The 15,788-nt window shown below is 37.5% G+C and overlaps 1 protein-coding gene across 4 annotated transcripts in view; it reads right to left on the reverse strand.

Moving 5' to 3' along the window:
• Positions 1-15,788, reverse strand: part of MPDZ (multiple PDZ domain crumbs cell polarity complex component) — a 163,953-nt gene that overhangs the window by 37,031 nt on the left and 111,134 nt on the right. For 2 of the 4 annotated variants that reach the window (XM_004373498.2, XM_023728610.1), the window contains exons 24-27: positions 12,134-12,311; positions 8,801-8,911; positions 4,246-4,344; positions 793-955 (exon numbers count right to left, since the gene is read on the reverse strand). In XM_004373498.2, the coding sequence (XP_004373555.1) occupies positions 793-955; positions 4,246-4,344; positions 8,801-8,911; positions 12,134-12,311 (551 nt within the window). The remainder of the gene's footprint in view (positions 1-792; positions 956-4,245; positions 4,345-8,800; positions 8,912-12,133; positions 12,312-15,788) is intronic. The other 2 variants (XM_004373497.2, XM_004373496.2) reach the window with 1 other exon arrangement.

Here is a 15,788-nt window from a genome sequence, read left to right on the forward strand (position 1 = left end):
AGGACAAATATTGTATGAGACCTCTATTGTAAAAACCCATGAAAAAGTTCACACACAAAATGTAACAATCTTTGTTGGTTACCAGGGATGGGAGGGATGGGGGGGAAATACTAAATAGGCAATAGATACGTGGTATCTTGGGTGAAGGGTGAGACAGTACACAATACAGGGGAAACCAACACAACCTGTACAAGCAAAGGTCATGGAAGCCCCATAGACACATCCAAACTCCCTGAGGGACTGATTGCTGGGCGGAGGGCTCTGGGGACCAAAGAAAAAAAGAAAAAAGAAAAAAAAAAGTGGGTTAATGACTAGGCTAAAACTTAGAGGTGATAAACAACTTGCCACAGCCCAAAGTTGTGATCTCAACAATTGTATGTTACCAGCCTAGTACAGAAAATACCAGACATTCAAGGTAATATCAACAACAACTAGATTTTACAATGAGAAATCTGAGGCCAAGAGGGAGGTGATGGCTTATTCAAGACCACATGGTGGCTTATCCAGGACTAGCTTCTGAGACCTTGCTCTGCCCTCTTTAATTCTCATACAAATGGCAAAGTCAACTTTGACAGGCATGCGCATTGACAGGAAAGGAAGAACATGACCTCATACCTCAGAAATGTGTGTTGTATTGAAGCAAAACAAATAGTTTTTTTTTCCCACCCAGAAACGCAGTAAGTGTAAGTAAAGCTAAAGTACACTCATAAGCCTTGGGGACATGAGCCTTGAGAAACCATGGGCTATTTTAATACCTCTTGTAATTATATGCAGCACAAAAAGACAACTTACTCCAGCTGTAACCAAACTCATCCTCTTTGTCCACATCTTCTGAGGCTTTGCTTGCAGATGACTGTGCAGGATCACTGCCCATTTCTGCAAATGCCGAAGGAGGGGGCAGAGGCACATTGCACAATGGAGCCTTTTCTGGCTTCAACTCTGACTGCCCAGATGCCTGTGGGAACAAGAAGAATGTAGTGGGTATGTGCAGTCTGAGGAAGAAAAACTTAGGGGAAAAAAACAAAGAGATAGAATAACACCAAAAACAAGAACAACTGGCTTTGAAATTCCTGACAATAAACAAATAGTGGAAAGCTCTTAAATATATGTAATGTTAGACAGGATTCAGGTAAAGTTTAAAGACAGTAAACAAAATAGTATGTTCAGAGCACAACTCAATACACTGTTATTTGCTATTTTAAGCCCATGAATTATTCAATTTGAAGTCTTAAATGACTTAAGGAAAAAAATCGCACAAATTCCCCCTTTTGGAAAAAAAAAATCCCCATTCCAAAGTTCTCACAAACATTCAGGGGTGTGGGCAAGACGACAGGGGTCTAGAAAGGTCTTCCAAGAAACTAAAACAAAACAAGAAGTTATCCTTCAAAACTTATTAGTGAGACTATATATAAAGAGCTTTTTATTGTTACCTGAATCCTCTCTCCAAATGACTCTGTCAACAAATCCATTGCATCAGCACTACACATGCCGGCTCATCTACCAGCAAAGAGCACATGGGCTCAAATTGGAGGGGCATGGTTTTAAGGGACAACACCACCATTTCCTTGTCAAGGCAGCTCATTCAAGGTACAAGCAAAATATAAGAGAATACTTGATATAAATCCAAAGTGCAGCATACTTGCCATCACTTAGGGTTACAGATCCTGTTTCAAAATAAGCACTGAGTATTATCCAGTTCTTATGTTGCAGACTATCAAACAGAATATTAGAATTTGAAAGTTCTTGGGGCCCTGGTGGCTGAGTGGTTAAGAGTTCAACTGCTAACCAAAAGGTTGGCAGTTCAAATCCACCAACCACTCCTTGGAAACTCTTTGGGGAAGCTCTACTCTGTCCTATAGAGTCACTATGAGTTGGAATTGACTCGATGGCAATGGGTTTGGTTTTGGTTAAGTCTCTGAGTTAATTTTATTCATTTTGTAGGTAAGTCACCCGAGGCCACCAGAAGTGAAAGACTTTATTAGAAATCACACAGTGGTACTAGACTTTTTTCACTTCATTTTTCTCCCAAGGCACTTTACATCATACCATGTTGTCCCCTCTAATTTCCATAGTAAGACAGTATTGTTTAACTCAAGGGTTAGGGACACCCAGCTAAAGGTCTAACCCTGCTGTGCGTCTGTCCCTGATGCCTTGGACCTATGTTTTTCCTAGTCTTCTTTACTTTTTTCAGCACGAAAATCCCTCCAGTATACTTTGTTTTATTTTATCTATGTATATCAGTAAAATACTGTGATTTAAAAAATAACTTCTTATAACCCATTGCCATCGAGTTAATTCCAACTCATAGCAGCCCTATAGGACAGAGTAGAACTGCCCCCTAGAGTTTCCAAGGAGTGCCTGGTGGGTTTGAACTGCTGACCCTTTGGTTAGCAGTAGTAGCGCTTAACCACTACACTACCAGGGTTTCCAACTTCTTATAGAATGTACTAAATGATAGGCATGCATGCTAACACTTAAGAATTATTAATTGGTGCCAAGAATCAGGATACCACAAAATAAAAGTAACACTGAAACTATGTGGCACTGAATTTCATCTTTTTTGATGAGTCAGAAAGTACTTCAGGATTCTTAGCTACCTCAAAATCACCCTAATAAATATCAATTACTATTTTTCTAGCAGAGAAGGATTGGTTGACAGAAACTATGGGCAATAGATTTCCAGTTTGCGGAATCCGCTGTATTAAAATATTCAGTTTATATACTACTGTCTAACCAGACCAAAGTCACTAGTCCAGAACGAAGCCCTTACTATCTTTCCAAGCGTGATGCCACAAATCTGTCAAATGAGCAATGTACTAATACAAGCGAACAAACAAACAAAAATCCTCATCTGATCAATTCTGGTTCATTAATCATACTAAGGTGGAGAGAAGAAAACATGTAATTTTGAATTTTTCTGGTTAAAAAAAATTACTTCTTTGCAGCAACTGAAAAATGACTTCTCTGTAACAAGTGAGCAAGAATGAAGCTCATTTCATTCTTTAAAAGTGAACAAAATCTAATTTAAACTACCCATCTTTTTAATGAGTCTATGGAGGCACACTTTATATAGATCTGTGTAACTTTTCTGAGCTGTTTTCTTAAAAAACAAGCAAACAAAACGTGCTTGTCTGAAAAACTGTTCAGGATCTTACTTGGCACAACATTTTCATACTGTGTGAGGAGTTAAACTAAGCTGGGGTCATCACATAACTGATTAAGTCGGAGAATTAACACAAGCCTGTATTTACTAAAGGGGTGATTGAGTGTTCTATTGTACCACTCGTGCCACCCCCATCTAACTCTTTAACAAAGTGTTTAGCCTTCCCTGGCAAAAATGCAAAGTGCACTTTGAGACCACTCCATGCCATGTATGCACACATCAAGTACAAGACCACACACAGCACACTGTAGCACAGCCACTTATCTATGAAAATTTCACCCAGAACAAACCTTAAATGGCGTGGGAGCAAAAGGGTTAGTTGGGGAACAGCGGAAGATAACTCTACTTGAATTCTGTAATTCCTACAGTAACAGAAAACAGGCTTCTTCAGATACAGCATCTTTGGTTACCCATACTACAATAACATGAAAATCTGATGAATATTCATAAAATGCCTCCTGAAAGAAATTGTTGACAGCTTTCTTCCTTTTCATGATCAAATTATGGTATATTCGTTCTTGTGAAGTTTGTTTTTATAATTTCATCAGAATATGAGAATATTCGAGAACAAGTTTACAAGTGCTGAAATAGTTATGTGTTTCTTGATTTGGGCATTTACATGGACACACATTATGAATATTCAACAGACTCCTGCATGGGCAAATTATCTGCAGACTAACTCCCGGATAGTTTTTTTAGGACCACATTGTACAAGTTTGAGAAAGACTTCAACCACACAAGGTTTTAAAGAAATTATGTGTGACAGTAGTTTATACATCTGGCAACTATCAGAAATTTAAATACCAGAACATTTAAAATCACACCAAAATACAGAAGAGGTATCGGACTCACAATTCTCCCTCACTCTTCAGAAGGGCCATCTAATTACAGCTATAGAAACGAATAGGCTCTGGCAAGACAATTTGCTTAAGAAAGGATATGCATGCCCACTCCAAATACACAGATATTTTTTTTTTTTGTCCCCCAGCCCAAATTTAGTACACAGTGAACTGGGACAAAGGCGCAGTAGTGACAAAGAACAAAACGTTTGCAGAAGGCAATTGCAATGGGCATTACCCAACCTTGTCAGCGTTGAATTGTAGAGAGTCAGCAAATGGGTTAGTGCTGCTGAAGTTGTACTTAGGGTAAAGGTAGTGCGGCAAAGAAGGCAAAGGGGATTTCTAAAAGGAAACATAAGAGGTGCTGAGCGCAAGAAATGTATTTAAAACAAACCAGTTTTAAGAACAAAGTACTTATTGATTGAAATAACTCTGTGAAAACAGAGCCTATCAGAACTAGTAAATAATAACAACATCTTTTTGAACAGTCTGGGACTAAAGGTTTGTCTCTAATTACCAGGGTCTACACTTGAGTCAAAATCAGTCCACAAGCTACACAGAAAACTAGTTTGTTAACTGACTCCACATTTCTTTTGTTTTTACTGAATATCTCCACTATCACAGACACGTGCACATATATTTCACCTGCTTTTTTATATTAATTTATACTCAGACCAGTAAACATGCCTTAAAATTAAAGCCATAAAATCTTTTTCATTTACATTTACAAGTTAATTATTTTTATTTTTTTAAATAGCCTATTTGTTCTAGAATACAAATCATTGCCTGCTAGTTCACTGGTAACTTTCATTATTCTTTTATCTCGTTTCCCAGTCAGAAAACTTTTCACACTCTGACTAGATATTAAGGTTGCCTCAGCTCAATAGTATTTTTTAAATAATAATTAAAAAAAAAAAAAATGACAGCTATGTGTGAAGAAATTAACCACTGTGTAGTGGTGTTCTCTATTTCTGCCTACTTTTTGCAGAAGTAGGAAGATGGAGATTTGTATTTAAAAATAGAATTCCTATAAAATTCCCCAGATTATTGCTGAATTTATGAGGCTTTGAATAATATTTAAAGTCCTGCCTCCTAGTGTTGCTCACAGGTCTAGTGGCTTGCCTGTGGTAGTCCCTGAGCCAGGACTGTTGGCGTTGAATATACATATTAAAGGCAGGATGACAGCCAGACAGAATTTAGCATTTTCATAGCTTAAAAAAAAAAAAAGTAATTTTCTTAGCACAATAAATTCTTCTTTTCACACCCACTATGTTTTTCTTTTATTGACTGTATTTTTCAGGGGAAACTGCAGACATTCAAAATTCATTTTAGCTCCAATTAAATGTTTGTGTTACTTCTCTCTATAAAAAAGCCCTAAAGCAGAGAGAGAGGTTGTCACATGACACCACCCCGTACGGGAGAACACTCTGGAAAGACTATCGTCAGTGCCTCTGCACTAAACCTTATGCCACATTACCCTGTCAGTCTGCTCTTCTTCCGTTGTTTGTTTTACAGAGGGACGATGAGAAAAAGAAATGGGCCACATGGCACTTCTGCCTATTTCAACTTTCTCTCGGCTTTTCAGAGGAAAACATCAACTCCTGCTTTACAGAAGGGAAGACCACACAGGCCAAGGAACATGATCATTTACTAAGGTGGAAGAAATGATTAGGCAGAGAGGAAAAACACATCCTAGACAAAATAACTCAACGCTATGGAGGATGGAGACTATTTCAAATCCTCATAATGGAATTTTCGGTTTTTAAGCATCCCTTGAAATTCTGCACAACAACAGAAAACAAAATCATAATGGCAAGAAATGGGATATCGAACTATAAAGAGAGCTCTAGATTTTTTGGTTTGGTTGGTTGGTTTTGTTTTTTAATTTGCAGCTCTTACAGGATTAGAATTTGGCCCTGAAACCAGAGTATGAAAGCACAGCATGAGCACAGCAGATGAAATGGCAGATCACTCTTTATTAGGTAAAGATTTTAGAAACAAACTATATTTCTTACTAAAAAAATCAACGACTAAACTTCTGTTTATAGTCCCAAGGGCTGATAAAAGCAGACATGTTATTAACTTAGAAAAAAAGCACAGGGAAGACAAAAACACTCTTTGGCCCTTATTCATGGGGCCCAGCTTCAGGCTAGCAATGAGGTCTGACTGAATTTTGTGAAGTGTCACACCAGTAGAACTATCTGGGCTAGCTCTAGGTCCTTGGCTGTACAAATAGTTAATGTGCTCAGCTGCTAACTGACAACTCTTCCAGTTCACCCAAGAGGCACCTCGCCTCAAAAAGCCTGGTGACCTACTTCCAAAAAATCAGCCATTGAAAACTCTGTGGAGGACAGTTCTACCCTGGCACACATGGGGTCGCCATGACTCAGACTTGACTCAACAGCAACTGGTAATAGTTCTGGGATGTTTAGATTCTTTAACACCCTAAGAGCCAGACTCACTCGCTTTTCAGCCTATGCATAAGATTTTCTAGAAGCTTTACCCTCCATCCACATATAAAACATTTACCATTAAGAGATTCTTAAGTATATGCGCGTGATTTTTTTTCCTTTTAGATTAGTGGAGACATGATTATTGCCAAAGGGAAGTAAATCATTGAAAACAAAGCATACCTCATTTTAAATGCAAAATTAATTCTGATTTTCCAATGCTAAATGAATTGAACTTGACTAAACATGTCACTTTGAACCAGATTTATCTTGGAAAGAACTGCTACAAAATCAGCATCATTCATCATTCTACCTCTGATAGTTAAAATAAGAAAATTTTCCAGGTGTATGAGACAATATCTTCCCAGCTTATTAGGAGAATGTGACTGGATTAAAAGAAAACTTTGTACTTTTAAGTTTTTAAAGTAATATTTAGTACCACTATTCAGCAGTCTATAGTATTGTTCCAAATGATATTAAAGTTGGAAATTAAAAATAAAGCAAAAAAAGGGAATAAAACCTACCCACAAAAAAAAAAATTAGCTTTAACTTAAACGGGCATTTGCCAGCATGATCATGCTGTGTCTGTGTTTAACACAACAAATGGAAACAAATGTAAAAAGATTTGGAGTTATTTAAACAAACTGAATAGCATTTGTAAAGAATGCAGCATGATGCAGTCCTACCATTTGGCAGATTTTCTCATCTGAATGGATAATTATTACCTAACAATCAACAAACGAATGATTAAGAACTGCAGATGTGAAGATAACTGCTTACATTAAGAACTACTAAATTCATTCCTTACAGTGAACTCAGACCAGAGCTACACCTGTCTTGACAACAAAAGGAAGGACCAATAAGATAAATCCTGTCATTTTGTCTGTATTCCAGGGTGCAGCATATTCACAAGTGACTTTTACTGACAGCTCATCAGTGGAGCTGTTTGCTACTTTCCTTCCATCCCTTGAGCATTAATCTGTGAAACTCTTAAAAAAGTTAACATTAAAAGTACTTTATGAATAAAATTACACATTTTTAAGGTTCATATGGTGACTTTAACTTCCCTCTCGTATGTTGACATTTTTCTTTTAAAGACAACCCACCCTAAAAGCTAGTAAGCAGATCATTCAAAGGAGAATCAATATGACAGGGGTCCTTAATTAAAATCCAGAAGTGGAACCTTCAGGACATATAAGAAACTCTTGAATTGGTATGCAAACCCTGAGTGAATGCATAGGTTTCTGAAGAAAGGGAACATAAACTCTCAAAGGGGTGGTGTATAACCCAAATATATTTAAGAATCATTGCATAAGAAAATAGGAGCCCTGGTAGTGCAGTGGTTATGCACTCGGCTACTAACCGAAATGCTGGTGGTGTGAACCTACCAGCTGCTCCATGGGAGAAAGATGTGGTAGTCTGCTTCAGTAAAGATTACAGCCTTGGAAACCCTACGGGGCAGTTTTACTCTGTCCTATAGGGTCGCTATGAGTCAGAATCGACTCGATGACAATGGGTTTTTGGGGTTTTATGAGAAAATATACTTTTTTTCCACTGAGGCCTAAAGAAAGAATAGTTTTAAGCTGTTGGCTAATCTTCATCGTTAGCATCATTTAAGACATATAAAATACACAAAGCCTCACTGAGCATCTTCTCTCTCCGTAACATTCATCAAACGCTTTTATACTTTCTAAAATATTTTTAAAGCCATTTTACCTGTGATGACTGCTAGTAAAACGGTTAGTAGGTTTCTGTCCACCGAGGGCAGATGCTGATGAATAGTTTTAAAATGATCGTGGCTGGGAAACAGCAGTTATGACATCACTAGTAGATACACATACGGCTTTAACAGAATCCACATAGTGGAATTTTAATGTTCAGAGAGATAAACAGATACATTAAAGATCAGTCAGAGGTGATTGTATAAGCAGGAAATTCTGTCTAGAGAATAAATTTATAAAGAGAAATAATCTCTCTAGTTTCTAAGGGACTCCCACTGGAGGTCATGGATTATTAACCTGAACTACATCACATTCCTTTTAACAACTTACGTCTTTTGTTACTATAATGAATATAGTAACTACCCATCTAGACATCTATGGCCACCAATAAATACTACTTGTGTGTGTTTTCAACAGATTTCAAGTCTTTATTAAACATGGTGGAAGGTTATTTCCAGGACAACTCAGTTAAAAATAAAAAATAAAAAAGAGGCAAACAAACGTTTTACAAGTCATCTGAGATTTCAAGAATTGATATCTTTGCTCATGCAGACAACTTGGCCCTTGATGCGTTAGCTTCCAAGTTGAACGCTGGATATGCCTACCTTGCCCTCTGAGTTCGCTTACCCTTGGTCTGTTTATAATGCTCTGTACCATAAAGACTACAGGGTTGCCTGCTTTCCGAATGGCTTCCACAGCTTGCTCATGGCTGGCATCTCTGAGATCCATCCCATCCACCTGCAATGGAAGGCCTCAGCTTAACATTACAAGAAGCTACAGAACAACAGAACAATTTGTGGATCTGGAGTTTTGAGGATCCCTGTTAGCCTCCTGGAGAATCTGTTTCAGAATTAAAAATAACTGAGACCAACTTGTGAGGCTTCAAAACTTTTAATCTCTCTAGCCGACTTGTGTTCTCTTGTTTCGGACGCCGATTTCTGTCTCCAGTAATCAATTGGATAATAATAATTGGAATGAAGGCTCTGCTTTTGCTTTCCTTACACTGCTCAGTTGTTCCTTCAGTGTAATAAACCAGCATAACTAAAGATGTAGCAGTTGGCTTCTGTACAGATTACAGCCTTGGAAACCCTATGTGGCAATTCTACTCTGTCCTAAAAGGTCACTGTGAGTCAGAATTGACTCAATGGCAATGGGTTTTTGGTTTAAAGAAAAAATATAAGAGAACTGGCTAGCAGCACTGCCTTCATAATGAAAATCACTGCACTAATTTTCTTCCAATTCATTATAAGGCGGTTTGGGACTCAGTGGGTGATATTTGTGTATTTATCTCTGTACAAGGAAGCTTGAAGTTGAAAACAAAATTCTCAAGTCCAGACACATCAGGTTATGGTAAGGTTAGTTTTGCGAAAGAAATCTTTGCAGAAGTCATGACAGGAGTTGGAAGCCAAGAAACTGTGCTTATTTGTTAGTAACTCTTATAAAAAAATAGTTTGAAAATGAAAGTTATTTTGTAACTTGTCATTGATCATGGTTTGCTTTGGTGATGATCAGCTCAGTTTAGGCACTATATGGATAAGAAGGAAAATAGTTTGAAAGGCCAAATGCTAATCCTGTCAGGAAACTATAGGAAGCTATTATCATTTCCAATTACCACAACATGATATATTCAACAAAATAGCAAAATCAGAGTGGACTCAATTCTGGAAAAGAAAATTAATTATTAGATCTTTACACAGAATGTCATCACCTTTAAAAGAAGAATTATATACATTTAGTTTTAAATCTCCCTCAAGTTAATACTTGGATGATGTAACAATACCTCTTTAGGGCATATTAAAAATGGCTTCTTTTTTGTAGAACAAAAGTCAGTATTCATGCCTATTATATATTCTATTAGTGGACAAATTTAACTCTACTCAGCATGTAGTACACTGCAGGTCTCTACTCATCTAGAATAAACACGTTTTCAGAAACTGTAGGATTACAAAGGCCTAGGGCTTTCTTGCAGCCCTGGTGGCGCAGTGGTTAAGAGCTCAGCTGCTAACCAAAAGGTTGGTAGTTCAAATCCACCAGCTGCTCCTTGGAAACTCTATGGGGCAGTTCTACTCTGTCCTATAGGGTAACTATTTCTCAGAATTGACTGGATGGTAACGGGTTTGGTTTTTTGAGGTTTTCTTATTTACTAGAGAATCCCTTGCACATAATAGCATGTAATAAATCACTGCTATAATTGCATATAGTATTTTATAACACAAAATAATCCTTTCTTATCAATTTGAAATGGATGCTTCAATTCCACTAACACAATTAAACAACATCTCAGTGTAAACTATGATCAATCTTTTCTAGCACTAATTATAAATATTTCTTACTCTTTCTATTTAGGTCAAAGTTATTTAATAGTGAAGTATGTGTAAAATAAACTGCCTTGTAATAATCTAAAATTGGAAAAGATGACTCTCCAAACGGGACTAAAGATATCACCTAGTGAAAGGCAAGGATGCAGGAGGAGAGAAAAGGCCATCACTCTTTCTTATAAATGGTCACAAGCAAAAAACAAAACAAAAAATAGACATGGCCCTCGCTTTCTCTCAAGTCTCAATCTTCGTCCCTCTTCAGCTCTCAAAGACACCAATCAATCAATGAAAGAATAAATAAATCTCCAAAATACTCATTTTAAGGCATGGTTAATACGTTGTAACTGTCTTCTACACAATTAAAGCATTTTAATGTGTAAGTTATATGGGAGTCGTGAAAAGGAGAGACAATCACTTGTTTAAAGTAAATCTAATAGTTGTTATAGTAACAATGTGATCGGTTTCTATTTGAATCTTGTCTCTTTCAGTCTACTCTATACACTTTGAAAGGAGCCCCGCAATACTGTGGTTAAAGTGCTTGGCTGCTAACCAAAATGCCGGCAGTGCGAACTCACCAGCCATTTCACGGGAGAAAGATGTAGTGGTCTGCTCCTGTAAAGATTTACAGCCTTGGAAACTCTATGGGGCAGTTCTACTCTGTCCTATAGGATCGCTATGAGTTGGAATCGACTCAACGGTAATCAGTTTGGTTTGGTTATACATTTTGAAAACTTAGCAAATCTGGGTCAGCTACCCCTTTCTCTGCCCTATGAAATAAAACTATCAGATAATCCCGATCAAACAATTTATCACACTGTTTGAAGTTACTTGATCACTTGTCCAGTCTCTCCCACTTGACAAGCAGGCACTGTGTCTTGTTTATTGGGGGATGCCCAGAGACTGTTACAGCACCAGGAATACAACAGTTGCTCTGCGAATATTTGTTGAGTAATTTAGTGAATGACTCATGAGAGAAGAGTTTACTTAAAATATTAAACTTTCTTTGAATTAAGGGATTAAGTATAATTTGCCTAAATGCTTCTCTCTTGCACTTAACAAAGCACACATACATGCACACATACACATACATACACACACACACCTCTTGATGGTAAATGGACGTAGCATTCCAAAGGAAGAAAATCTAGGCTTGGATTGAGGGACAACATTTATATTGAAGATAATTGGGATCTTAACATAGAAGATTTTACCATTTAGATTCACTTGGAAAAAATCTCATCCAATAATATTTACCTACAGTGAAACGATAGTGATAAAGTATTTCTTGAAATAAAGTCTCATTGGAGAATTTAATTATGATGCATAAATTTGGAGTGTGTGTGGGTGCATAATTTTAAACAATTTTTTTTTTCAAGACATTTTCTTTGAGAAAGAACTTAATTATTTTACCTTGGAGCACATGCTTTTTAAAATGGTTGATTATACTTCCAAATATCAGTCTCTATATCAAGATATACATTCTGTTTTCACCATATAGAGAAGAGAATATTGTGGGTGAAAAAAACAAATAAAAAAGAAATAATTCAACCACAAACACATTTTATGTTAATGTTGGGCCAACACTGGAAAAGGGGATGAAATAGATGGAGAATATAGGCACCGAAAGTTCACTGGAGGGTACCTCTACTATTCTGTCTCCAGGCTTCAAAGTTCCATTTTTTCCAGCTGGACTATCTTCAAGAACATGCTTGATGAAAATGCCCCTCATCACTTCACCGTTGCTTAGACGACTCCCCATCCCTCGTCCACCGACAATGCTGATGCCCAGTGATTTGCTTGGTTCTCTCCAAAGTTCAACCCTATAAAAATGAATACATTAAAAAATGCAATGCAATAAAACATTAGTATAGATGTTAATTTTTGTTAATAATTATTTGTCGAATTTGCTAAGGCTTTACTAGTAGGAAAATAGCTAGTTTTAAAGTACTTTCCCAACTATGTGTTTTGTAGGGTCTGATAAACACTAGTGCTATTTCTGAAACTGGTTTGTTACAAGTAAATATAGGACTCATACTCCAGGCTGGGGCACAGACCTAAGTAAAAGTACCATTTGCAGGAGCTCTAATACTGCAGACATTAAGTAATCAAGAAATTCAGCTACCACTGAACAGATGGTAGCTTCTGAGTTTAGTAACCAAATCAAGGGAAAGAACATTCCTGGACACACTGTATCAGAAGCTTATTTCTGTAGAAGTTTTTCTTGCCAAGGCAGACCTAGTAACTAACAGTCAAGGCATGAAGAGCAGTGGCTGACAAGTTCCGCCTGATCTAATCCCACCAGAACCTCCCTAAATTCATCTCCCGTACTTTCCTCTCTGCATGGTCTTGCTGTTCGTTCCTTGAGTTCATCAGGCAGTTCCCACCATGGGGCCTTTACACTTGCTAACTCTTCTGCCTTGAGCTTATGTTCCCTACCCACATAATAAAGCATGAACTTATATATGTTGTTGTTAGGTGCCGTCAGGTGGGTTCCCACTCAAAGCGACCCTATGTACAACAGAATGAAACACCACCTGGTCCTGGGCCACCCTCACAATCGCTGCTATATTTGAGCCCATTGTTGCAGCCACTGTGTCAATCCATCTCATTGAGGGTTTTCCTCTTTTTTGCCGACGCTTTACCTTACCAAGTATGACGACCTTCTCTAGGGACTGGTCCCTCCTGATAACATGTCCAAAGTACATGAAAGGAAGTATTGCCATCCTTGCTTCTAAGGAGCACTGGCTGTACTTCTTCCAAGACACACTCATTCATTCTTCGGGCGGTCCAGGATATATTCAATATTCTTCTCCAACACAATAATTAAAATACGTCAATTCTTCTTCAGTCTTCCTTATTCAAGGTCCAGCTTTCACATGCATATGAGGCGACTGAAAATATCATGGCTTGGGTCAGGCACACCTTAGTCCTTAAAGTGATTTTTGCTTTTCAACACCGTAAAGGGTCTTTTGCAGCAGATTTGTCCAATGCAATACGTCATTTGATTTCTTGACTACTGCTTCCATGGGTGTTGATTGTGGATCCAAGTAAAATGAAGTCCTTGACAACTTCAGTCTTTTCTGTTTATCATGATGTTGCTTATTGGTCCAGTTGTGAGGATTTTTGTTTTCTTTATGCTGAGGTGTAATCTACACTGAAGGCTGTACTTATATGAACTCACATATAATAGCTGCAAAGAGCCAGAAGAGCTATGAATAAATTGTAAAGTATGCATCTTGTGAAAAGGCTGAGGATAAGAAGAAGGTTAATCTGCAGTGAGAAGGTATTAGAGAGATGAGGAAAACAGCTTGGGGAGTTAGAAGGGAAAAGTGAGATGCCAAAGAGAGCTTTGGGAGAAAAGACCAGACTCTCCACGCTGCTAAATGCTGCATAAAGAAGAACAATGTTGGACATTAAAAGGAGAAGGAAGTATGGTCCAAACACCCCCCCAATCTTGACATTTAAGGTGCTCCCAGAAGAGAGGTAGGGTTGGAGTCAGGCATCCCAAGAAATGAAGGAGGTTCCAGCAAGAAAAGGCTGGAGAGTCAAGAGCACGCGAGACAGAGAGAGGACTTGGTTACATGCAGGAGGAGACAGACAATGGGATACATCGGTCCTTCTGTCAGCATTTTTTTCTGGACTGGAAATCTCTAATTCCAGAAACTCTACGTTTTTAGTCTGAAAGGATCTCATCATGATCCCTGATTTTATAAAATTTGTGTGAATAAACTAGTTAAGATCCTATCCATCATTTTCTCTCATTCTAAGAATTCTGTGAAAGAAAACAACACCTTTCCCTGTGTCTTACAGTGGTCCTAAGGTAAACTGGCAAAGTAGAAGAATCACTAAGTTTAGTCACTGTATGTAAATACTTACGAAACCACAACACATAGGTGGGACTTCTCAACCTTTCTCTTTAAAAAGGACAAAAAATATATATAAAAGAAAGAAAGAAACTGCCTCTTTGGGCTCTTTGTGGTTGGTGTAAATTGGAAAGTGGTTCTTATGAGCTCTTAAATAACAAAAATAACAGCAGCAGCAAATATCTACTGAAGGTTTATCAGGTGCTCAGCATTGTCCTCTAAATGAACTACATACATTTTCGTTAAATTCTCACATCATTCGAATGAAGCAAATTCTCGGATTAGCCCCCTTCTACAAAGATGGGAAGAGACACAGAGAGGTTAGGTAGCCTCTGGATAATAACATCATATGCTCACATAGGGTTTTGCCAGATAGCAAAGTGTTTTCAAATACACTCCCTAGACACTATAACTCCTCATAGCATTTGAGAAGACAACCAAAGGCAGAACTGCCAAAATGATCACAGCACTGAGGAACCAGACTCGCTGCTCACTGAACACACCACAGTAAATATTCTTGGTAAAGGAAAAAGAGACCTATAAAAGAAAAGTCTTAAACAACATGAGCACTTGAGAGTTAGCTACATGGCAAAATGGCAGCCTTTCTTGAGACCTAAACATAGATTTAAAAAGAAGGAAATTCGGAAGGGCAAAGGTAAAACACAGCTTTGAAGCCAGAGCTCCTGGGTTCAAGTCTTGCTTTTTGCCACTTAATCCTTACATGACACCGAGCAACTTAGTTAGTCTCTGCTTGTCTTTTACGTTCCTCAGATGTCAAATGGAGACAAAAACAGTCCCTACATCAAAGAAGTTACTGTGAGGATTAAATTAATTTATATACGTAAAGTGTAAAACAAATCTTGAGCACAAAGCACACAAATTAAAATGCTTTTATTACTATGATTATGATTACAAAATAACGAGAGTAAGATACAAAATTCAATCTGTATGACAAATCAGCAAATGGGTGCCCCGCCCCTCTGACCTGTTATACCTGTATACTGTTTATTAAGACAAGGTTCCATTTTCCACCTATAGCTGGGCAAAAATGAACTGAAAAAAGATCAAACAATGTGTTAACAAGGATATGGGGAAAAGGGAACTCTTACGTATTGGACATAGAAGTAAACATTGGTACATTCACCTTGAAAAGCAATTTGACAACCTCTAATAAAGTAAAAAAAAAAAAAAATGCATATAAACTTGTGGGCCAGCAATTGCTCTTTTTGGTATATATCTAAATAAATTCTCATATGTAAGGAAATAGATATAGTTACTTCACAGCATTATTATAATATTGAGTAACAGTTAACTATCCAAATATCAATCTGGGAATAGATTAAAAAAAAAAAAACTGTAGCATATTCATATACTGAAATGCAATGCAACAACTAAATTGAATGAATTAGATTTTTAGGTATGAACGTGATACAT

This window comes from Trichechus manatus, unplaced genomic scaffold (genome assembly GCF_000243295.1).
Source record: "Trichechus manatus latirostris isolate Lorelei unplaced genomic scaffold, TriManLat1.0 scaffold00025, whole genome shotgun sequence".
NCBI classification, from domain to species: domain Eukaryota; kingdom Metazoa; phylum Chordata; class Mammalia; order Sirenia; family Trichechidae; genus Trichechus; species Trichechus manatus.